General features: G+C 35.6%; 1 protein-coding gene, 1 long non-coding RNA gene and 1 pseudogene across 2 annotated transcripts; 2 read left to right on the top strand and 1 right to left on the bottom strand.

Moving 5' to 3' along the window:
* The first annotated feature begins 263 nt into the window (after positions 1-263).
* Positions 264-5,647, top strand: LOC142618353 (putative disease resistance protein RGA1; annotated as a pseudogene).
* Positions 5,648-10,164: 4,517 nt separating this feature from the next.
* LOC142618644 (uncharacterized) lies at positions 10,165-12,334 on the bottom strand. Its single transcript, XR_012841323.1, has 4 exons — positions 12,216-12,334; positions 11,067-11,131; positions 10,800-10,865; positions 10,165-10,707 (listed from the first exon to the last, which is right to left on the bottom strand). It is a non-coding gene; the product is annotated as an uncharacterized LOC142618644 (long non-coding RNA).
* A 6,182-nt stretch (positions 12,335-18,516) lies between these two features.
* LOC142620816 (uncharacterized protein At3g06530-like) lies at positions 18,517-24,772 on the top strand. The gene is made up of 11 exons (XM_075794122.1): positions 18,517-18,548; positions 18,687-18,740; positions 18,829-18,977; positions 19,258-19,340; positions 19,428-19,541; positions 19,638-19,712; positions 20,034-20,202; positions 21,772-21,911; positions 22,065-22,157; positions 22,867-23,047; positions 24,677-24,772. Exons 1-11 carry the CDS (start codon positions 18,517-18,519, stop codon positions 24,682-24,684), a joined length of 1,098 nt encoding a protein of 365 aa, XP_075650237.1. The 3' UTR covers positions 24,685-24,772.
* The last annotated feature ends 1,269 nt before the right edge of the window (positions 24,773-26,041 follow it).

The following is a 26,041-nucleotide window of genomic DNA, read 5'->3' as shown; positions in this document are numbered from 1 at the left end:
CACGCCACCATATGTTTAGCCAGAAAAAAAAAAGAAAAAAAAAAAAAGAAGGCATAGCAGTATAGCACCATGTGTCCGATAATATCAACCGGTCAACATTTTGTTTTCCCCCAAAAATAATCAACCAGTCAACATGAAGAAAAGTTGGCAGCTGAACGTGTTGACTCTCTATTTGTGAGTTGGCTCCAGCTCGGGTAAAGTAGACTAAAAGCAAAAAAAAAGTGGGTCCACTTGGAGCTGGTGCGTAAATGTAAAGCCAAGATTCCCTCTTGATCTGAAATCCCTTGACTTTCCTAATCACCTCTCACTCTCATTCTGTTACCCATTTCAATCTCTCTCTCTCTAGAAAACTCTATTTCTCTTTTTCTCTCTAAAAATGGCAGCAGAGACATTTGTGTTTAACATCGCAGCCAAATTGCTTGGGGAATTAGTGTCCCCGGCTTTCCAAGAAGCTTGCTTGGTATGGGGTGTGGAAAGCGATCTGAGAAGACTTGAAAACACCATATCTAATGTCAAAGCTGTGTTGTTGGATGCAGAAGAGCAGCAGGTTCATAACCAGGAGCTGACCGTCTGGCTTGGGCAGCTCAAAGAAGTGTTTTATGATGCTCAAGATGTCCTTGATGAATTTGAGTGTGAAGCACTGCGGAGGCAAGTGGTGGAAATGCAGGGGAGCACCACCAGGAAGGTAAGCCGTTTCTTTTCTTCCTCTAATCCACTTGTATTTCGAACCAAGATGGCTCACAAAGTCAAAGACATTAGAGCACGTTTAGATGAGGTTGCAGCTGATAGGGCTAAGTTTCATCTCTCTCCACGGTCGGATGATAGGCATGTGGTGCGTGGAAGGGAGATGAGTTACTCCTTTGTCCAGCCTTCAGATGTGATAGGAAGAGGCCAAGACAAAGACAAAATTGTAGAGTATCTAATGGATCCTAGTGATGGTCAATCCATCTCTGTTGTTACTGTAGTTGGGATTGGAGGTCTTGGCAAGACTGCGTTAGCTAAACTGGTGTTCAATGATGAAAGAGTGAAAGAGCATTTTGAGTTAAAGTGTTGGGTGTGCGTGTCTGATGAATTCATTTTAAAACAACTACTGGTTAAGATGATCAAATCAATAACTAGTGAAAATCGTAGTGATTTGGATGAAGAGCAGTTGCAAGTGCTACTTCGAAATAATTTGGATGGCAAGAAATTCTTTCTTGTCTTGGACGACGTATGGAACGAGGATAGGGGAAAATGGATTGAGTTGAGGAATTTGTTGATGGGGGTGCCAATGGAAGTAAGATTCTTGTGACTACACGCAGCCCAACAATTGCTTCCATGATGGGCACCATGTCCCCATACAACTTGGAAGGTCTTTTACATCAAGAGTGTCTGTCCCTATTTATAAAATGGGCATTTGATGAAGGAAAAGAGAGGCAACACACAAACCTTGTGGAAATTGGGGATGAGATTGTGAAGAAATGCAAAGGGGTTCCCTTGGCAGTGAAATCGTTAGGAAGTCTACTATATTCAAAGCTTGATGAACGTGATTGGCTGTTTGTAAGAGATAATGAGATGTGGAAATTGAACAGAAAAGAAGGGGATATTTTTTCAGTCTTGCAATTGAGTTACAATCAGATGCCATCTTACTTGAAACAATGTTTTGCTTTTCTTTCACTTTTTCCAAAAGATCATGAATTCAGTACTCTTGGTTTAATTCCAGTTTGGATGGCAAATGGGTTTCTTCAATCACCAAATGAAAATGAGCTGGAAGATATCGGCAACCAATATATAGATGAGCTCCATTCAAGATGTTTCCTTGAAGATTATATTGATTTAGGTTACATGCGAGAATTCAAAATACATGATCTTGCACATGATCTAGCACTATCATCAGCCCAAAGTGAGTGCTTAATTATTAATTGTCAGATCCAAAACATCTCTAAAAAGGTTTGGCATGTGTCATATATTGACAATACTTTGAAGAATGAAAATGTTTTAAAATGTTTACAAAAATCAAAGAGTTTACGAACTATTCTTTCTGTGGGGGAAGGGATTGGACCTTCTACTAAATCCTTTGTTGATTCATGTGTTTCAAAATTTAGATACCTGCGAGTTCTAGATTTAAGTGACTCAAGTTTTGAGGTGTTACCCAGCTCCATTGGTACCATGAAGCATTTAAGGCTATTGGATTTGAGTTGCAATTGTAGAATTCGTAAACTCCCTAACTCCATTTGTAAGCTTCAAAATTTGCAAGTTTTAGATCTCTGTGGATGTGAAAAATTAGAAGAATTACCAAAAGATATAGGATACCTGATCAGACTCAGGACTTTTTTGGTGACAACCAAACAGAAGTCTCTACCTGGGTGCCCAAATTCCCTACGATTTTTGCTATTATCAAATTGTGGCAATCTAGAATCTTTAGTTGAAATGATGCAAGTCTGTACTAACCTTCGGTTCTTGAGTATTGAACATTGTGGGGGTCTAATCTCTTTGCTTCCTATCCTAAAATTCCTTACCACATTAGAGGCTTTGGCTATTGAGAATTGTGAGAAGCTTGATCTGATTGAAATGGAAGACGATCAAGATGATTTCCCAACGAGCCTTCGAGTATTAGGCTTTTTTAAATTGCCACAGTTGGTGGTTATGCCCGATTGGATTAAACGCTCTGCAAATTCTTTACAAATCCTTGTAATAGATAGTTGTCCTAACTTGACAGCATTTCCATAGTGGCTGGTGAATCTCGAATCTCTTAGACGACTTACAATTTTGAGTTGCCCCAAATTGTCTGCTCTATCGAAGGGGAAGCTTTGTCTCCCAGCTCTAAGATCTTTCAGAATTGCAGATTGTCCCAAATTAATTAGAAGATGCCAACCTGAAATCGGAGAGGATTGGCACATGATTGCTCATGCCTCAGACATTTATCTTGACGGCAAGCGGATTAAATAAGCTAATAATTAGGTATGGAGTAATCGTTCTCTCTCTCGCTCTTTTATTTATTCTTTCTTCCATGAGTTTAAGATTTATAAAATATTATTCTATCTCTGGTAGTGTGATCATTGCAAATCAATATATACATTAATACATATAAATATGCATTATATGTCCACTGTACTTTACATTAATTTTGTTAAAAGTCGGAATTCTTGTTATGTTAATTAGACGTTGAAATTGGAAGTATTAATGGACTAATAGAGATATTCTTGATTTGATAAATTGCTTAATTGGTACAAGTGCTCTTAATTGGTGGAGATACTTATAGACTATATTATAGAGTAATTATTCAAGTGCTCTTTTCTATCCTCTAATAAAAGTGCGTTTGGTTGGAGGGGTTGAAAAGTGGGAGAATAGAAAATGAAGAAGGGATAGAAAATTATGAGGATAGAAGAGATTTAATTTTCTTTCATATATGTTTGGTTAGGAGGATGGAAAATGGAGAGATAGAAAATGAAGTTGGTATAAATTTATAATTATATTCATATTAAATTAAACAAAAAGGTAATACATTTTTTTAATTAAAAAAATTTTGTATGGACACTTCAATATATATATATATATATATATATACACACACACACACAAAAAGTGAATTCTGTGAGTGTGTGTAGATGTGTGCATTTACTGTATAAATATAATATAACTTTATATAATTTGTTTTTTGGAAACTTGAAATCCGACCCTTGTCCTCACACCTTTATACCTGTGGAATGACTATCGTACCAAGGGTGTGTGATGATTATATAATTTAATAATTAGGAAATAAAGGTGATTTATTACATGTATGTGTATTGTTATCATGTTATAATAATTTTTTTTTATAAAGTTAAAGAATTAAAAAAAATAGTAAAGTTATAAGTGATTGTTCAAGCATTTGATTAGTTAAGTAGATACTTAGTGTATTATTTATATATGGATGAGTATGGTTGTGTAGGTCAATAATTAATATTGTGTTAGTAGGCTTTGTTTTGTCATTTAGTTCAAAATATTTTTATAAAAACAATGACAAATAGATAATGGCAACTGTATAAAAACACAAATGTTATTCAAACATAACAAAATAAAATGGTAACACCTACCTACACTGGCACTAGATAATGACAACTGATAATGATCTATTATACAATGATTTCAAAATTTGAAAACTCTTAGGATGAAATTGTAAAAGTTCATATATTTGCGGTTTTTTTTTTTTTTGTTGTCAATAACTCAATATATTAAAATTCATCTTTTATTAGATTTTATTTAATATAAGTTTTTTAATGACCCCCTGAAACAATTCCTAGATCCATTGAGAGTACAATTATGTTGTATTGCCTCCTTTCACATTATTGTGGCTTCTATTAATTGAATTCATGGTGATTCAACCAAAAAATAATAATAAATAATTTATGGTAGGATCTAACATTCATATGAAACGAGGGAATACCATGTAACTAAGATCTAGGAGTATATATTCAGAAGTGTTCTCTATAAGGTATATTCTTGAGATCCAATTCCAACTCATTATAGCTTCATAATCTTTTATAGGGGTGTGCATGGGTTAAGTTAAGATATTTTCAATTCAGTCCACTATATGTAGGATAAAAAAAACTCAATCCAACCCAATCCATCGTAGGAGTCCAACCCAACCCATGTGGATCGGATTGGACATTTAAAATAACAAAAGATTTACTATTTAAACTTGAGCATAGCACCAAACTAATACAAACTCTATGATTAGTGCATCAAACCAACACAAATTAAAGCAAATTTATAATCTTATAAATATGTTTTTTGAATGAGAAATCTTATAAATATGTTGGTTTTTCATCAAATCAAGAGTAAATAATAAAACCGTATAATATATATTTTAAATAAATATCAAATATAGGTGGGTTAGGTTGGGTTAGGTGAATTTGTAAATCTGCTAATCCGCACTCAACCCAACTCGCTGTAAAATAAAATTTGGCAACCCAACCCAACTTACCAACCCCTAAATATCGACCCAACCGATGGATTGGGTTGGATTGGATTGGCTTTGACGGATTGGTGAGTTAGCTGCACACCCTGCTTTTTGACTTACTATATTGATGTATGTATACTCCTTTGACTTGAATTTTTGGCTATAAGATAGTTTTAGTAACCCATCTGGATTATGTGATGTAGTGGAGGTTGTGCAGATTCATAATGTGATTATGTTGATGATAATTTTGATAGTTGAGATATCTTTCATTGACCCAAACCTTGAAGATAATAATGTGACCATATCAAATGGAGCAATAGTTGAGACACGCAATTTTAGATTATCAAACTTGTGATATGTTTATTGAGTGTCATTTCCATTATATAATACACGATCTTGTTCTCTTTTGACTTGCCTCTGATTCTTACGCTATTATCCAATGAGTTTTGTGACATTTTTGAACCCATTAAGAAACCAATAATATTTTTCTCACCTCTACTTTTCTATTTACACTTCGTTTCAATACGAATCTTGTGATTTATCACTTACAAGATTTATTTAGCTTCTTATTTGTTGTTTCAATATTTTTGCAGATTAGCTGATTGTGTTTACAGTTTTACAAGATCATTAAGACGTGACGTTTTGAGCTTCAGGTGGACTATGCATTGAAATCTTGGGTGCATTGTTAGTTTCAGGGTTTTCTTTTTGTATTTGAAATTCAATCTTTTGTTTTGGGAGTTTACTCTATCATGAGTTATTTGAGATTTTTATTTATGTTTTATCATTAGAAGTTGGATTATAATGTTATTTTGAAGTTTATGGATATTAAATCTTATTTTTTTAACGGTAAGCTTAACCTGACATGTGAGACAATGATAATATTTTGATCTGAAGATGTATATGTGATGCCTTTAAATCTAGAACATGCATAATATCTATGGATTGCTCGTACACTAGAGCAGTGTCTATGGCTTGCTCATGACTCATGAGGATAGACGAGAAGGGGAGCTAATGGGTATTGAGTATAGTTAACATCATTTGGCCAGGTAATGGAGAACACATTCCTTTGGCTTGATAACTAGTACTCTTAAAGGACCTCTGAGTTTTTGACAATGGTATGAGAACTTTTGTCTCATGATTTTGTTCTATATAATGCTAATGTCTTTAAGCTCAATGATTGGTTGTGTCCAGCAAGTTACAAATGATTTTATATTTTACTGCAAACAAAGTTGGTTCCTTCTTAGCACATCCTAATTTATTTAATTAATTTGTTTTTATGCTACTTAATATCCTTAAAGTAATTCACCAAAAAAAAGTAGAGGCGGTTAATCCTCTCAAAAAAAAGGGAAAAAAGAAAGAAAAAAAGAGAAATACCAGGCCATGAAACACAAATCAATGAGAAAGAATGAGAAATACCGGGCCCAAGACCCTTCTGGCTTCACACCCTCTGGTCCAGTGACATAGAAAAGGGCCAATGTGTCTGTCACAAGGCACGACTAGGATGCCCTATAATGCTGCTGATAAATAGTAAGGCTGTTCCATGCAACAAGACTTAGACCCTCAAAAATCAACTTGTTTCATAGAGTAAACATTGGGTGTCTTGCTACTAACGCTAATCTTCATGATCATCAATCTTCATATTCTCCTCGATGATTTTTATTTTTTTATTTTTATAAGGCGTAAATGCACTTCTGATTCCTATATTTTTGAGTCATTTTTATTTTGGTCCTTACAATTCTATTTTACCACTTTTAGTCGTCCCTAAAATGAAAAATGCGTTCCATTTTGGCCCTTACCGTTAGGCCACTAACGGAAATTGCTTATGTGACAAATTGAGTGCACTGCTGGCACATTAAACGCTGATGTGACCATTAAAAAAATAATAAAAAATTTTAATTGGCATTTAAAAAAATGCAATGTCAGCTTCTAAATATATAAAAAATTATCCAATCAATTTTAACAAAATAAAAAAGGAAAAAACATAATTAAAAACGATAAAATGCATAAATTTAGATTTAATTCATTTTCAACAAGAACACACAAAAACAATATCACAGATTTAAACATCAACACAATAACATAAGAGCACAAACCCTCAACCAAACACAAAAAACACAAACTCAATTTTAAACATTAACACAAGATCACAAACACAAATAACACATTAACCCAAAAAATCATACAAACTCATCAAGAAAACACAAGAATACAAACTCAAAAAAATATACAAACTCAGAAATAAAAAACAGAAAAATCATAAAAGAATTTTGTACAAAAAAAAAAATCAATCCATATATATATATATATACACGAACCAAATTATTCAAAAGAAAAAAAAATAGAGTTAACACTACTAGTTATACAAGAATGTTATGTTAGTGTTAGAGAGATGAAATTCCGTGAGCGTGGAAATTACATGGATTGAGTTTCTTTAGAAAATGTAAGGGATGAAAAGTGAAAACTCAATGTTCTGGCAATCTAAAGTCTATTAACCTATGTACCCTTTTATAAAGAGCTACACTTTTTTTGAAAGATTGTGACCATATGGTTGTGGACGCCGAATGCATCGGGTTTTCCCATTTTTTGAGAGGAACCCATAACTTCCATACTGAATGGTGCGCTATTGCCTCTCAAAACCAGATCAACAAAACCCCAAATCAACAAGGTGAAAACCCAGATCAACAAAAATCATAACCCATAAACACAAAGACATGCCCACAATTACAAAGACAAAATTTTGGAACCCAAACCCAAAACTCAACCCAGTTTTTTTCAACAATTACATAGAGACAAAACTCAAAGACATTCGACAATTACACAAAGACAAAATAACTAATTTACTAATAATTGAAAGACATGTGTTAGTGGGTAGTTATTTTTGCATATATATATATATCTCTCATTTATTGAGTTTTGATAGATGTGGTATCATTGATACAAGATACTTTTTCCTCGTGTCCATCTAAAAATTAGAAAGAATCGAAAATTCAATGAGAATAAATGCTTTCTTGGGGGATGGGTTCACGCCATTTTAACTAAAAAAGTCATTTTAGTTAGCTCAGCTAGTAAAGTCTCTGATGGTTGTATAAGAGATCTAGGATTTAATCCCCGCGTATACCAAAAACTGATTAGTGTCTTGGTCTGATAATAAAGAGCCATTATTAGGAGCGGATGTCATAGGTTGAAACTCTCTCAAAAAAAAAAAAAAAACTATAAAAGTCAATATTGTATTGGTATTAATTGTAATGAGGAAAATATATCGTAGCAGCCATTAAATCGATATTGGTACTTCTCTAAAATATACCAAAAAAATACCGAGTTGTACTGGTTTGTATTGGACATATTTCGGGTGTTTCAGCCAATACAAAAAAAAAAAATGTTAAAATATTTCAATTTTTGGCTTATGGTATCTAATGACAATATTTCAATTTTTGTCAGGTATGCAAATACTCGATTTTGGAATGACATTATAGATGTAAATTGTGGTTTTCTTTATTGTGTATTCGAACTTACTATTGGGTTGTGTCGGCACAATTATTATCTTGTTTATCATTGAATGCACTTGTAATCTAAGTATTTTATATCCAATGTACCTGTTTCTAGATTGTGATATTATGAATGTTTAATTTTGTCTTTCAATTGGTTGTTACTTATTTCCATTAGCTGCTATACTCATCTATGTTGGTACTTCTTGTTGAGACTATAAGTCTTTTTTTGTTTTTTTGATAAGTAACTATAAATCTTTTTTCATTAGCTGCTCTTCTCATTTGCATTAGTGCTTCTTGTTAAGCCCTTCTCTATCTTAACTTTTTAAATTTCTAGTTATTTTCTGAACTGATAGTTCTGGAAGAAGAACTATAATGCTAATGGCTTCCTACTGCTTCCTACATAAAGTTGCACTGGCATTGGTGTGGTCTGGTATTGCACCTTTAAGGTAACGTAATAGCTAGATTTGGAAAGTTAGAAAAAGAAATGCTGAGATATTTTTTGTTTTGTGATGATGGGTGTGACCTTTATAAAAGCCTAAGTCAAAGTTTTGCTCTCTACCTTTCATTGATATTTTACTTTCTAAATCTCTGTGATAATTGCAAATGTAGGGATTGGAATTCCACTTATGAATTGCTAGTGGAAAAAAATTGTGTTAGTGTCTGTACGGATGAGATGGTCTTTCCTTCCCTAAACCCTCCTCCCACTGCTAGAAACTTGTTTGACTCAATCACTGCTAGAAACTTTATTAGACTATTAGAAGCACGTCACATAAATCTTAAATAATTGTCATGCCTTTTCGCCTTGCCAATGAACGATTTTGATGTATATTACAATTTCATGATAATTGATATTTGTAGAATAAGATATATTGCATAGTGCATCACTGATTAGATTAGCCAGAGTTTTGGATTATAAAATTTTAACACTCATTACTATGGGAACTATTTTGGGTCGTACATTATTTTAATCTTAGTCAAACATGATTTTGGAGGATCTTTTGAATGATGTTAGTCCTGCAAGTAATTAACTTGGCACCCAGTTAACGCATGACTTTAGCAGCTGCAGCTCATGATGATTGTGTTTGACAATTATTATTGCCACTAATTATTATTTCAACCATAGATTTAGTTTGGATGGAGTCTGTTCCATCTAACCACTTAAATCTATGTTGTGTAATTGCTGCTGATTTACCATCATCTTAATAGTATTCCATGAAACTTTTTCTCAAAAAGAAAGTAACATTACATTTCTCCTTTATATAGAAAGATGATATCTTAACAAATAATTAAACGAAGCAACATAATGTCTTAACGAATTGTTTACCTCTTCACTTAGTATTGCACTCATTAAGATTCATATGCTCATGGTTGGAAGAAAAAAAATAATTAAAAAAAAAACTAAAGAATTTTATTTTGATGTGTGTGCACCAGTGAAGAAGAACTCAAATCCTTCACAACATTCCACAAGCCATTTGTATTCTATTTATGCTAAAAACACAGCTTTTTTCATGACCCTTATCAAAACTTGCAAAGGTCTTATGTTGTGATTGATTTGAGTCCACTTTTATTATATATCAATCACAACAGGTCACCTTAAAAATAAATTTGTGAAAATTTTTATCACAAGACTTATTTTTATTCTAAACCAAGGACCTAAGAGTTGAGAACCATAAGTGACTTCAAACAAACAATCCCCTAAACCCCCAAGGTGCACCATCAAAAGAAACATACAACATGAAAATGCTGGAATGAGCATTTGATGAAGATCAGCTCGGTTCAGCTAAATTAGTTTTTGAAATGATTATATCTAATATATAATTCAATGCAAATCAATATACATATAGAAAGTTTCTTAAGACGTACTAAATCAGGTTACAGAACATGAATATAATTGGTGTCTACAGAAGGAAACAATTTTGTTTTTAGAGTTAATACATAAGCAAAATATAGTCCCTTCGACACAGAAGAGTGCACTTTCACCAAGACAATTGAATTATAAATATACAAATCAGCACACGGCTAAGAAACTGAAACAGACAACTTGATGCTTAAAAAAGAGCTCCCTACTTCTATCAGTTGAGACTAAACCCCGGCTTGCTTCTTCCTCAAGGTGCTATATTGTAAGATATATGGTGACTGTGAGAGACTAATGCCATTTGTGATGATATCCTCCAGTAGTTATCCTTCTCACAATCACAATATAGAGCAGCCCCTTTGTCCCTTTCTCTTCTTTTTCTTCTTCTGCCTTCGTGGCTGGAGAACCACCTAAATGGCCGCATCAAAAACAGATTTGACATTCTGTATTTACCAGAATACAAAACCTGTTAACAATGAGGCTGCAGCATATGTCCCCCCAGAGATTTAAAATGATGTGACTAAGAATTACATACCTGCTGTGTTTTTGAACTACATTCAATGTAAATTGGAGCGCCAATCAGCTTTCTCAGTTCCTCCCCCTTCAAAAACAACAACTAAGCCTTAGACCCAAAACCTCCCCCTTCAAGAAGTGTAATTAAAAAAGAAAAGGAAAAGATGTATACCAGATAAGTTGATGCCATGATCATGAGCACCAAATACAAACAGTAACACAAGAAAGATACACGGTAAATGGCGACTCAAAAATTGTAGTCACAAGCACTGAAAATATAAGCATATACCTGAGCTGTGGTGATGGGCACTGCACCAGGGTGGTCTATAAAGAACTGCTCATCATCCCGAAGATCTACAATAAGCAAATTTAGTTGTTATTAAAATTATAGACCCACAGGCTACTGAAACTTATTTTTGGATCCATTTGGGGGGTGTCGGGGTGAGGGACAGAAGACACAAGTATAAAGAAGACTACATAATCACTTGGGAATGCCATAGCTAGTCCAAAATAATAAAAGAATGAACTGCAGAAAATTTACAATCTACATAATTGAATATCCTCATGATAGTAGTTCCCAAGGTACACCACAGACTTCAGTTTCATTCAAAACTTTTATGTAGAAGCAATAAAGAAGTGCTGAGAAGTGCAATAAATAATTTAATGTTTTTCTTAACAGTTGTTAAGGTGAGAAGTAATGTTTGGTGTAGTGCTGAAAACAGTAATTGTCAGAATCTGAAAAGTTGTTTGATTGAAGTTGCATTTGTTATAATAGTTTTTTTTTTTTTTTTCCCACAATACAAAATACAATATCTATGCCAGTGTAAGTAGATATTGGTTAATCACTAACATTGCTGGCCATTGGGGAAGTTATTCACAACCTTGGGGTAATTTATGGATAAAAATTTGTTGGTTGATTTGAAGTAGCTATTGGGGTTGTCGGTGGTGGGTTGGTCAGGGTGTTGTCATTGATTGATGGTGGCAATGGAGGCAATATGTGGTGTTTGTAGGCAGTGCTGACAGTGGACATTGGTCCAAAAGGGGCAGAGACTGATGAACACGGTGAGTGTATGGCCAGTAAGTCAGTCAGTAGCAGACAGAGAGTGAAAAAGGTGAGATTTTCATCGTTAAAAAGAAAATAACTTTTCGTAACATGTCAAAAAAATGGACTACTACTATTTTACCTTTTTGTAGTCAGTTTTGATAAGTGATTCACCAGAATCACATTTAAGTTGAGTTATCAAACAACTAAGCAACAGTGCTAAACAGCTTTTTTGTAGTCAGAAATCAAGAAGTCGGATATTTGTGGAGGATCCAAAAGGAGGGTTAATTAGCAAAACTTTCTCATGAAATTCAAGGGTTCCTTTCTCACAATTTTCTTCAATTCAACAAAAAACTCTAATATCCTGCATTTCTGCAAAAAATCAATGGAATTTACCTGGGCATTGGATCAGCCAGCTGGTACAACTGCTTGTCCCGTGGGCGCTGATGGCAAGTTGAGTTCCGAATCCAAATCAGATTCTGTATCGCGTTGGAGATAAGAGGGCACCCCATCAGCTTCAGTTCTCATGTCTGCTTCCAAAGCATCAAGTTCTGCCCAAAAGAAATAATTGTTGGAATAGGACATGAGTATATTTATAATGTTGGTCAGATCAGATCCATTACTTAAGAATTAGCAGATTAGATTAACAAGGCCTATTCATCCTACATGAATTAGCGGCGAAAATAGCAAATTAACTCTCAGTTTCAACTATATAGTTAGCAGGCCCGGTTTCTAAACTATATCATTTACTAGCATCTCGAGTCTCAGAGGCTCGATTTTGGGCTATAAATCGAGCCTCTGAGACTCGGTTTGTCCAGAATGATGTGGCGTTTTGCCCATGTGGCCTCCACCTGGAAATCGAGTCTTAAAGACTCGATTTATGTGACGTGGCCATCTGGGTCTGATGTGGTTGGTCCACGTTGTCCACGTGGAAAACAGAAACCGAGTCTCTAAGACTCGATTTCAATTTGGGGTTTATTCGAATTTAACGCCTCTCACCTGTAAACATTCTCCACTCTCACTCACCGAGACAAAGAGCAGACTCCTCCCTCTCACCCACCCTCTCTCTCACACTGAACCTCAGCCTCTCCTCTCTCCCTCGCGCAGCCTCTCCTCTTTCACTGTTCTCTCACAGTCTCCACTCTGAAGCTCCACATTGATCGCCTTCGCTTCGCCAAAAGATTTCACAAAGCCACGACATTCGATTCAGACCGCGTCTCTCAAAACTAAAAGGAAAGGTGAGTGGCTTTGTCTTCAGTCGCTATTTGGTTGCCGAGAAACAGTGGGAAAAATCAAAGTTTTTTTCTATTTTACTTCAGGGTGTTTTTTTGCTATGCTGGTACTTTGCTGACATTCTTGTACTGGATAGAGGCCCATTCTATAATTTTATCATGTGTATTGACTGCCATTATCAATTTTACGGTTATTATGAGAGTTGACTACTTAATTTCCTTTTAGTTACTCTTCTTGTGTTATGACAAATATGAGTGTATCTTAGAGAACTTTTGTTAGAATTTGAGACATCATACAGATATAGTACCTATCATATTCAGCTTGTTCCGTGCTAAGTTCATATTGCTGTTGTTCGTTCTACGGTGTTTCGGTGGTTTTATGTTAGATGAGATTACATTGTTAATCCTCTTTTTCATCTATAAGCTTTCAAGTTCTCTGGGATTTATTTGTTAGGGTGAAACTTTCTTGAAGTGTGATGAGATAATCTTCTTCTGAAGTATGATGATATCTTGAACCAAACAAAGGGTGATGAGGTCATCTTTTTCTGTAAGAATATGGAGAACAAATGCTTTTATGATTCTTTAATCATCTGTTTTACTTACAAAAGAAACAAATGCTTTTATGAATGGTCCATTGTATTTTCCATGCGATGGTGTCCAATAGTGACTAGGGGACAAGTAAACATTGTTTGCAACTAACCAATTGAAAGGATTGCACTAACATAAAAGTTAAGAGCTTGAATTAGTTGCTGGTTTCTCTTGAAGTATTTCTTTCTTTCTTTTTTTCTTCTGCTTCCATTTTTGTTTTCAGTCATCTTACCTGTCTCTTTGGTAGGATTCGTGTTTGAACTTTCAGATAGGGAAATGCTATATCTTGAGCAATTTATATTACTATCAGAGCACAAGGGTTCACGTTTCACACATGAAATTACTTTAACACATTTTTTTTGCTTTAACTATACAATTGCCCTTGAGACGATATGCAGACTAATTTAGTTTTAAGCTGTTGGTTACAAACCTGGTTCATTAAATTATTGTTGAATGGAAAAGTAGGATAAAATACTTATCAAGGAAGAAAACTGAAATTGGGGGCAGAGGCGATCTTTGTTATTTGTTGATATGCCTTTATCTTTATATTTATAACTTTTTTAATTTATCTTTTCTTGTTAATGTAATATATCCGTAGTGTTATATTTTTTATTTTATTTGCTAAGTTCTTGCATTGCCTGCATTTACTGTGTTGGGATATTTTATTTGATTCTATTTCAATTATTGACTTTCTTTTACTTTCTTCTGTAGTATGGCTGCTACAAATGCTGGGCAGATTGACTATACACAGCCTGGACCCATTGACACGTCGGTGTTGTCACAGCAGTTGAAGCATCGATCCGAAGCTATTTGGAATGGGCAGGTAAAACACAACACTAAAGATTTAACTAATGTACATGCATTTAATTCATACAATGTACATGCATTTGCTGTCATATATTAATCCATGGTTCTGTTCTGTGCAGGATCCAGGGTCCATTACCTGCCGTAGCCGTAGTTCAAAGTTCTCCAATCGAGAGCCAATGGTTGACGACCGACTCAAGAACATCATCAAGGCAGTTGGTTTGGAGGGACTCCTTTGGGTCCCGGGTAGAGAGATTGACCATGGCCTGATAACGGCCTTAGTGGAGCGATGGCGGCTCGAGACTCACACATTCCACATGCCACATGGTGAGGTCACCATCACATTGCAGGATGTGGAGGTTCTTCTCGGGCTTCCTGTTGATGGTGACGCTATAACAGGGAGCACGCAGAAAACGTGGGTGGATGTGTGCCGGGACTTCCTTGGCTTTCAACCTAGAAATGAAGGCAACCATAAGCAACTTACTGGTCAGAGGATTCTCATCAACCGGCTTTTGGAGCAAGTTGCTAATCCTTTGCCGCCTAATGTTGAAGAGGATCAGCTGCATAAGTACGCACGATGCTACATCCTAGCGCTACTGGGGGACACAATTTTCATGGAAAAATCCGGCGATAAGGTGCATCTAATGTGGGTGCAGCAGTTGGAAGACCTTCGCAACCCACGAAGGTACAGTTGGGGAAGTGCTTGCCTTGCATGGTTGTACCGAGAGCTATGCAGGGCAAGCGAGGACACCAGTCAGATTGGTGGGTGCTTACTATTGGTCCAGTATTGGGCATGGGCTAGGTTCCCCTATTTGTGTCCAGCAGTTGAGCATGGCCCGCCAATGGGTGCTTATGGTCCTCTAGTGCGTGGTCCACTGTCCTTAAAGTAAGTTTCTACCTCATGCACGTCATATACATTATGTGATCATTACCTAAGCCCACAATCATGTAACTTAATTTTATTTATTTATTTTAAAGGCTTCTAGCAATTTTTTATGTGAACATAACAAATTTTTAAACTGAGGTTCAATATATATGATTAGGTTAATATACTCTAATACAATGACTGTCATGTGGCTTGAACGTGCTTTGTTTTTTATACGGACTGTTTCTTATTCTAGTGATATTATTAATTAAGTAAATATCTATAACGTACATCTCAGTATTTATATGTGATTACATTATAGTTTTAACATTGGAATTATCTTAGTAGGAAAGTTGTAGATATTGATCCATTGTTCTTGATTGTAGGTGGTTATGGGTTCCAAACAAGAAAAATAGGCCCGCCCACATCTTCAGGGACAGGTATCGCGAGCAAATAGCTTCAATGTTGCCAGCCCAGGTATGAAAATGCATTGTTTTACATGTTTAGGAACAAGATATAGGTTTGGTGAGCTTTGAATTATAAACATTGTTGTCTAATGTGTTGTGTACTTGTTTTGTGGCTGTTGTAGGTGGTGTGGCAGCCATATGAAGCTGAGTTAGAGGACTTTCCGCCGTGGTGCGTTGCAGGGAGGGCTGTGTGGACGGCAACGGTGCCGCTTGTATGTTTCCACCTAGTAGAAAAACATACACCGGATCGTGTCGTTCGTCAATTTGGGATGATCCAAGAAATTTCCCGCGATGTTGACACTGACACAGTGCTTCATGACATTGATTTGAGGGGGAAGGTCGGTGTTGATTGGACGAGAAAACATGCTGTGCATATCGATGAGTGGGGTAATCGCCTTCAACGGCGTTGTGAAGTAGTACTTGGTGATATGCCTCCACAGCACAAGTACCACGACTGGTTCAAAAGGGTAACTCGGAGGTTCATCGATAGGCCCGGTGCTATAGTGACTGTGCTGGTAACTTCTCAATGTCTTTTACATCTTACTGTACTTCCTACCATGAAACCACTGTTTAGAGAACATGATATACGTTACTATATTTTCTACTTAGCACTTAGTCTCCTTATAATTTGCAATAATGGTTGCTTGGAATCAAATTCAGAACCAACATTGTATTTATTATCGATTGGCATTGTTGATTTCGTATTGCATTACTAATGTGTGGTTTTCCATGTGTAGATTGAAGGATATGTCCGTTTGTTGAGGCGTCACCCAGTGGGCACGGAGGACCACAAGGACATTACTGAGGTGCTGACGGCCGTGCATGCGATTGAACGTGTACAACCTCCTATCCCTGAGGCCTTGAATGAGGAGGCAGCTACCCCTACGGGCCCAAGTACTACTGAAGGCCCAAGCACGAGCACAGCTCCGGCCAGATGTCGCCCTTGTCGACCTGTTGCTACCCCGAGGGTTGTCCCTACCCCTGATCCCTCTCCATCCACCCACATCCATCCCCTAGCCCCACTATTCCTTCATCCATCCCACATCCATCCCCTAGCCCCACCATCCCACATCCATCCCCTAGCCCCACCATCCCTTCATCCACCCCACATCCATCCACTAGCCCCACCATCCCTTCACCCACCCCACATCCATCTCCTTGCCCCACCATCCCTCCACCCACCCCACATCCTTGTCCTGGGTCCGACATTCGTCCACCCACCCCACAGTCATTTCCTCAGTTGTCACCTATTCCATCCTTTGACCCGGGTATTGATCCAACCCCACCTGACATGCAGCAAGAGCTACCCTCCCATAGTACCCCTACTGGCCCTTCTTCAGCCATCGACCCACCCCATGTTCCGGCTAAGCAGACTGTTGGGTTACCTGCAGTGAGAGAAGGTCGGCCGATACGCATATCAAAAGCACCTTCTTGTGGGACAGGGGGGCACAAACATGGACACAACGCTGGGCCCGAGGCATTTGACGAAGGACATGCAAGACCTCCTCCTCATTATACGAGACGACGTAAGATTCAAAAAAGGTAACTCAATGCTTAATGTCAAACAACACACTTTCTTCCCAGTGGTATTCTTTTCACATTTCAATCTACTGTTGTGTACTGCATGCTATTATTTTTGTTTTCCACCATGGTTTTAACATACATTATTGGAACTAGGTGATTGATCAAGTGTACCTAGGGGGCCAAAATGACATTGATGCGGGTGAAGAAGATGGTAAGCAATATTAATTTAATGGTTAAAAATTGAATCAAAACAATCTTCATTAGTGAAGAGGTCCAGACTCTTATTGTTGTTTTGGAAGTGTGCATTATTTTTAGTTCAAAGTTCTCTTTCATATGTAGGCGGGTGCTTTGATGATTGTTGGTTTACTTGCAAATAAAGTTGCATTGTCCCCTAAACTTGTGAAGAGTTTGATTCGGTCAATTTCTGAGCTTGCTCGAGAGGACGCAAAAGAATCAACTGATTTGCAATGGTTTCGGTTGTCACTTTTGGCTTTAATTAACCTTGTTCAGGTACCACTGTTTGTATAATCAGTTAGCATTCCAGTTGCATGAACCTGGAAGCATCAGTCAATTTTTCTGTAGTTATGCTCTGTCCCTTTCTAATTAAGTTGCGATAATCTTCTCATGTTTTATATAGTCATTTAACATTCCAGTTGCATAAACTTAGAAGTATCAGTCAATTTCTTTGTACTTATGCTCCGTCCCTTTCTACCTAAGTTGCGATAATCTTCAAATGTTTTGTAGGTTTTTTCCGCAATTCTGATATGTGTTTAGCAAAGTAGTTCCCCCTTTTTTTTATTACCCCTATACCAAGTGGTATGACTATTGAGTTCGGATCTTTTTTTATCTAAAAAGTTAAAAATCCTATATGTTGGTCTTTACTTATTTAAGGGGAGTCTGTGCCCACATGTGTGGGGGGAGTATTTAGAGTAATTTTTAATGATTAAATTCATAATTTTCTAAAATCTTTATCTTTTGGGACAAGTGGTTGTTTTTCAATGGTCCTAATGGGTTCTTTTTCAACATAGGAGCTGAATGTGCCTTTTATTGGAGACAACCGCCAATTTTGTTGTGTCTATTTGAGAGTCATTTTTTAGTATTACACAAATTTTTTTTGAAGTAGTCGTATATTTGCTGAATATCAATTTTTTGTTCGTGGTTTTCCTCACTTTAGTTTGCATAAATTTTGTCAGATGCAAAATTAATATATGTTTCCAATGAAGGCTTTGGATATTTTGAAGGATATAAGGTATTCCTCACTACCATAAACATCCTTGAGCTTATTAAGTGCTTAATATTTTTCTTGATTTTTCATTTGTGCTTTCTAAAATTCTTTCCTGCCCCAATTTGTAGGGATTTGGTTGTGATTCTTTTCGGATTGTCGAAGGAGTTCAATATTGATGCAACAAAATATGCTTTTCGAAGTCCTGGTTGACTGCAGGTGGGAAACCGATTCTTTTTTTCCAATTATCCTTATATTTGTCACTTTTTTTACTCAGTATTTGAAAATGATGATTATATGTTTGCAGTTCTTCTGATGAATTGTGCCGTCTTGCTTTGGTATCAATAATAGAGACAGTTCCTGTAAAAGACGAAGTTTTCCATGTAGTCAGTAAGGTGCTATTGTCCTGCTTGAAATTGTCACAAAAAATTGGCGACCTAGGATCATCTGAATCTGGTATGCTATTATCATACCACCTTTTTTGGTGTTTTTCTTTTACAGCACTGGTGTATATTGTAAAGACTCAAGTATTTGATTGCCTTTTGATCTTCTGTCATAATTTTTTCTATATTATTGAATGTTTGTTTGGTGATTACTTCCTCAGATATGTCACTTTGTTTTTGTTTAAAAAAAGAAAGTCATTTTAGAGCTACTTCGCTGAATATTTGTCATTTGCTGCAAGTATCTTTAGGCAGTTGGCTCTTATTTCTCACCACGACTCTGAATTTTTAATCAGGAAGCTGGGCAAAGAGAATTTTGGTGGTTGTGAATAAGCATTATCCATCTGAACTACGTGCAGCAATTCGCAAGTTCCTTGAGGTCCATTGACCACCTTCTCTCTTTCTCAAACCCTCCCCCCCTCTCTGATTTTAGTTCCAGCTCTAATCTTTTGGCCATTTTCAATAGGATGTGAAAGGGGAGTCAACATATGAGATATTGGGGAAGGTGTTGGATACAAATTTGGATATGTCACTGGGTATATCGGATTCAAAATTTTGGTCGGCATTGCATCATCCAAAGGTATTAGTTATTTGACATCCTTTTTTGGGGCTGGGTTTGCTAATGCTTTTGCTTTATTTTTGTTTGACACTTTTATCTTGTCAACATATGGCATAGGCTGTGGTCCGATGTGCTACACTGTCCCGTTTAAATTCCTCTGGCATTCTGAAAATTAAGGCTGTTGATTCACAGGTAGTATCTAGTGCTATACACATATTATATTCTGACCCAGAAACATAACTGTGTCAACCTTTTGTTTAATTTACATTGTTATAGGGTTTTAAAATATCAAGAAAATGACGTGTTTTATATATATATATTAGACAACAAAATTCCAGATTCAAAATCTTTGGTTCTCAATCATAATTTTCTTCTATTCTCTTGTGACTCAATTATGTTCTAATAAAGTTTATTACTTATAAAGACAAATTAAATCTTTTCTTGTGGACTAGTCTTGTAACTATTGAAGATCCGGTTCTTATTCATACTTTTTTTCCCCTTATTGTGTACTAGAGTCTTGTAACTATTGAAGATGCCATATTACGACAGCTTCATGATGATGATCTAACTGTGGTTCGGGCAACTCTATCTCTAGATGAATTGTCTGATATGATAAGTTCTTCCGATCTTCTAAAAGAATTGCAATATGTGCTTAAAAGATGCATTGGCATTCTAATGTCAAGTGAGTATGAAGATATAGTGAATGCTTGACCCTAAATATTTTTATTCTATATGCTTCACTATTTCTGCCATTGCACTAATATGCTTCTGTTATTATGTTAAAAATGAAAGCCACATGATGAATGTGATGGTGTTTTGCACTGTAATTAGAATGCTTTGCCCTGAATCTTTTTATTCTATATGCTTCACTATTTCTGCCATTGCACTAATATGCTACTCTTATTATGTTAAAATGAAAGTCACATGATGCATATGATGATCTATAGCATCATAATTTTATGTTTTGGTGCATCATAGTCAATTGACATCTTACATTTATCAAATATGGCTAGAAGGGGCACAGCTTATATCTGGGTGCTATAGTTCGTGAAATTTCCATGATGAGCTATTGTTTTCTGGAATCACATTAGTTTAAATGGGTGGTTCTGACTCTTTTTTTTTTTTTTCCTAATTGTGCAAGTTTGGATATTGCCCCCTTGTACCCAATGTCGTTTGTTGGTCAATATTTGAATTAAAAATGGCCTTATATTCTGCATTAGAAGGCTGTATTAACATCAAGACTGTACCATTCAATAAATTTAGCTTTGAGTTTTAGGGAGCCAGTGAGTAGTTTCTTGTTTCACATATGGTCCGTTTGGTTGGGTGGAAAAAGGGGAGGATGAAAATTGTGGAAGGAAAATGAGAGTTTTCCATTGTTTGGTTGGGTGGATGGAAAATGATGGGTGGGGATGTCTTCCACCCAAGCCCACCAAAACTTATAATCCCAAATTTAAAGGAAAATGGCAATGAAAATGTGAGATTGAAAAGGAATTATTACCCCTATTACCTCATTATTTCAAACTAAAATAAGGGCATACTAATAATATAATTTCTATCAATCCACTTTTCCTCATCTCCTACCAATAAAACTTGGTAGGAAACTAAAATCTTTTCTACCCAAGAAAGGCATAGGGAATCAACTTGTTTTATAGTTTTATTCTGCTTAGAAGGAAATTGCAGTGTAGCTTTTCTGGCCAAGAAATTTGTCCCCTATTAGGCCATGTTTGGGGGCTTAATGAACCCATGCTTTTGTTTATTTTCTGTTCATATTATACATCAAATTATAGAATTGAGTCTGTGGTGTGCATGCCATCAAGAAAAATTTCTGAGCAATTACGAATTGAAGATATACATAAATGCTATGCAGAATAGGTCTGTTGAGCTATAGCTCAACTGACTTCGTCCTCCCATAATAATGGATTGGATGGTAAAGTTATGGGCTCAAGACCTACTTGGTGCATGTGTAACTTACTAATACAAAGAAGAAAAAAAGAGGCAGAATGGGCTTATTATATAATTGTCATTAGGAAATTATAAACTAGATGTCCAGTCAGAGAAGATTCTCATGGAAATTCTTGGAGTATTTATCAATCTTAGATTTTATTGAATTCTCTACCTAAATAAGTAAAACTCATTAGATATATTCTAGTAGACTAGGGAATAAAAAAAAAATTGCAAAATTAAATTTCTTTCTTTGTCGTGTAGTCCGTTATAAAACATGTCTCATTTGTTGTTCTGTTTCTGTTTGCAGGTTCATCAGATAAAAATAGTCTAGCTACTGATGTAGCTATTTTATGCCTGGAGAATGCCAACTCAAAGTTTGGTCATGATGATGATTATCTGAAGACATTTGCTGCCATGCTGTTTCCTTTACTCTTAATTCTACCAAAGGTTTTTTGTTCTTTATCTTTGACCTTATGTTTGATTTTCTAATATTTCCATTGTGGCATCAATCATGCATCTTATACTTTTTTTTTATATTTTTTATATTTTTATTTTGTTTGGTTGTTGATTCTTTTATTTTTTCTGTCTTACTATGTACAGACACAGAGGCTAAATTTGAAGGCTTTGCAGTTAGCCAAGGAAGTAAAGTGGCCGCTTTACCAGAATCTTGCTGTTGCCCCCAGTGCAGAAATGGTAAACTATTTTGACGTGTGAGATTCTGTTTAGCTCACTATATTGAGTTGGTCTATATTTTCACAAGAACTCCTGTGTGTAATGTTTGATAGATTATCTTGATCTCCTGATCATTCTTGGATTTTCATAGAAAAGGAAAATATTAATAACTTTCTATTTGTGTGTATTGGCCATAGTCAAAAGGGGGTTCCTGTATGTTCATGTGCCCCTACAATATAAACTTAGGTTAGAAGTTTTCAATTCATGAATGACCAGTAGCACTGCCAAATATCACGCTATGAATGATCTATATATTTCTGGAAAAGGACTGTGATTGGTGGATGAGATCAAGGAGCAGCAATGTAGTAGGAAAATGTTCATTTAAAGTCAATCTAATGAAATATTAAATGTTATGTGGAAATCCACTTAAAACATTGGCATTTAAATTGTTGGTGTGGATAAAAAATTGCCATTTCTTATATGCATTAGGGTCAGCTACTTGGATTTGAGTGTGTTAACATGAACCCCGATTAGATGGCTGGTTCGACCCATACAACATGATTTTAGTGTCATGTCGGTGGATAGTTTAGCATTCAGTTGTTATTCTACTTTGCCTGATATTTTTATTTTATGGTTCATGTTTGTCGGATATGTTTTTATGTTGGTTTATTTATTTATCTCCTTATTTATTTATTCTCCCGTGAATTATGACGTTGCATTTGAAATGCAGAAATTGCAATCTGGAACCCTTTCTTCCATTAATATGAAGACGGTTACTAGTTTGGCTGAGGCTTTTTTGATGCACCCTGAAGAACATATGGCTTGGCTTAACAAGATTAACAATGATTTTCAGTTGTTAAAGACACACTTACTCTTTATGCTGATGCAGTCATTTATTATGATGAAAAATGGTGTGTTCTCTTTTTTCACTGTAATCGAGAATTGATTTATCTATTTTTTCTGTTTTAATGGTTGTGATTCTCTTTCTTTTTGAACTTTGATCACATGTTTAGTTCACGCTGTATTTTAGAAGGTATTTTATTATTAATTTTTTGTTGAAAGCATGGTATATTAAATATATATATATATATATAGATTTTTGATAAGTAATGGTATATTAAATATTTTATATGCTCGCTTTCTCTATATGTCTCATTCTCCTTGCTCCTATAAACCCTAAGTCTGTAATTTAGGTATTCTCTTGAAAATTGTGTTAGAGCCAGTTAAATAGCAAAATCATTAACCATATTTATAAGTTTGAATTTTTTAGGGTGATTATACGAAAGCCCTTTTTCCTAGAGTCATGTATATATATGCATGTATTTGGGACATTCTTATTTTCTTTCCCTCTTTTGAAAAGTAATTTGGGTCTAGCACATTTAATCGTGGTGGGATGTGGGGTTTCTTATATAGGCTTCCATGTTTTTGTATTTCCCTGGGTACTTTAAGTTACAGAGACACAAACTATAGTGGTTAATATTTTCACGTTAATATATATTATAAATCAACAACATTTTTTCCCACACCGCCAATAAAACCTTCGATCTGTTAATTGAATTTTAAGTAGCTTCAATTTCTTGGTTCCTGTGAAGAGTAGTGATTGACGATTGTAATGGAAAAAGTAGTTTTTAATGTTATGCAACGGGGGTTGTACCTCCATATTTTAATTATTGTGATTGAATTCTTCATACCAAGATTTTTGCTTTTAATAGCAATAAACCTCCTTATTCTAATGTCAACTATGATTTTTTTTCTTCACCTTTTTTTTTTCTCAGGCATTGGGCTATTTAGGCAATGGCCTCTTCAAATAAAAAAATAAATTATATATATATTTGTCTTATAATACGGTCAAAAAATAATTAAATAAAAAAGAAGTCAGGCCTTCCACCAAGTAAAAAGGCTCTTCGTCTGACCAGTAGAATGTTTCGTCTTACAATGTTCAAATTTTAATTAACGCATTTTAATGATTAACAATTAAACCTTGGATAGGAAATATTATCTTTTTAATGTTGTGCATTCTGTTAATTTTTAAGAATAAAAATATTATATTCTGTTTATGCGTTTTACTATATTTGCAATAGTGTTTGAGTGAAAACTGTCATTCTCATTATAATTTTGTTTGCTTACTCTATCTATCTTAAGTTTCATCCTAATTAATAATTTTCTGGACATTCATTAGTTATAACTATGGACATGCATTAGTTGTGAGAAGAGTTTTCAACGTTTCCATAGTCACATATTGGAAAATGCATGCGGGGAAGAAAGTCAGAAATATGTAAACTGTGATTTTGGGGGGAGTTGGGTCTACCAAGAAACATTGTTCAAAAAGAAGAAGAAAAACATCCTCACATGACCATTGGAAATGATATATGCATTGAACTATTAATTAAACAAGACTTTAAGTCACTTCAGAGTTCTACATCTTAAAGTGATTGCCTTTCTGCCCACTGTTACCTAACTAATATGCCAATGGAACATGATTAATTGCCTTGTTTAGTGCTCCATCAATTATGTAATGTACGCACTCTTAATTTTTGTAGGACAATAGCAAATATGGATTTGAAGCTGGATTTGTCCCTCCATCCCTAATAAACTTTGAAAATAGCCTGCCAAGAGACCTTATCATTGTGAAGATGTCTCAAGACAGTTAACCACGAAATCAACTCCATATATTGAAAGTGGTTCAAGTCTCCAGCGACCATATGTCGATAAACTCACATCATATCCCACACCGCTAGATAAAATCAATCATTGGATAGATATGTTGCTGATTTCGTCATCTTTTGGAGGTTCATATGGCGGCAGGTTTTCAAGTTTTGCTTCAGCAGCAGCGAGATTCTCTTTAGCTTTAATGATTCTTTCTTGACGAGATTCTTCTTGCTTCCTCAGGTCTTCCATTTCTTTATATTTTTCCCTCGTACTTGCACCCCCTATAGAAAATGTAAATGAATGTAAACCTGAGGATTTAGGAGACAAGAGTGATACTGTCATTGAAAGTGATGCTTGTTTTGAGCCATCCAGATGACGAAGGAGTCAATAGAAGATTGAGAGGAACTTCTTCGTAATGTCTCTTTTCACATTGACATGAATGCCTATTGATACCGCTACTAATATGTCTTTATTCAAGAGACCTACATGATTTTATTTGGTGTTCTTATCTGTCTTGTAATGGGGAACTCATATCATACACAGTAGACTCTAGGTGCTACATTGGAATTCAATCAAAGTTGCCCAGGTCTAGTTTCGTATTTCCAAGAAACATCTTTCACGTTTTTTTAGGCTAAATTTGTATGAAATAGAATTGATTAATTCTCCCTACCCTTGTCTCCCTTTTTTGTCTGATAGTTGTGGACGCTCCAAATGTAATGGTGCAATTGGCTACATTGGCTCCATTGGAAAGGACAAGTTTGGAGAGGAGATGACAAAAAATTTGTCTTCAGCGGGTGTTAATGTGAGTTTCTCTTCGTCTTAGACTTACAACTGTTCTATTTTGGTTATGTCTTCACCTTCTTCCTCATGTTAAGACGATTATCAAAATTGTAATCAGGTACATTATTACAACTGAATTTTGGTTATGTCTTCGCCTGATTTTACCTTCACTCGCGAAATTGCGGACAATGTATGCTAAAGTAAGTGTTCTATCTTATAACTTTTGAAGAGTCAGCTATAAATTTTGTGAAGAAAGATACTTGGTGATCTTTCACAGTAGCTGTACGGTTCTTCTCACACGATTGTATTTATTCTTAGGTTTGGAGGTTCATTTACATTTTCTATAGGGGTGCAAGTACGAGGGAAAAATATAAAGAAATGGAAGACTTGAGGAGCAAGAAGAATGTCGTCAAGAAAGAATCATTAAGCTCAAGACAATCTCGTTGCTGCTGAAGCAGAACTTGAAAACCGGCCGG

The sequence above is a fragment of the Castanea sativa genome, chromosome 12 (genome assembly GCF_040712315.1).
Source record: "Castanea sativa cultivar Marrone di Chiusa Pesio chromosome 12, ASM4071231v1".
In the NCBI taxonomy this organism is placed as follows: domain Eukaryota; kingdom Viridiplantae; phylum Streptophyta; class Magnoliopsida; order Fagales; family Fagaceae; genus Castanea; species Castanea sativa.
This window is presented reverse-complemented; position numbering and strand designations above follow the sequence as displayed.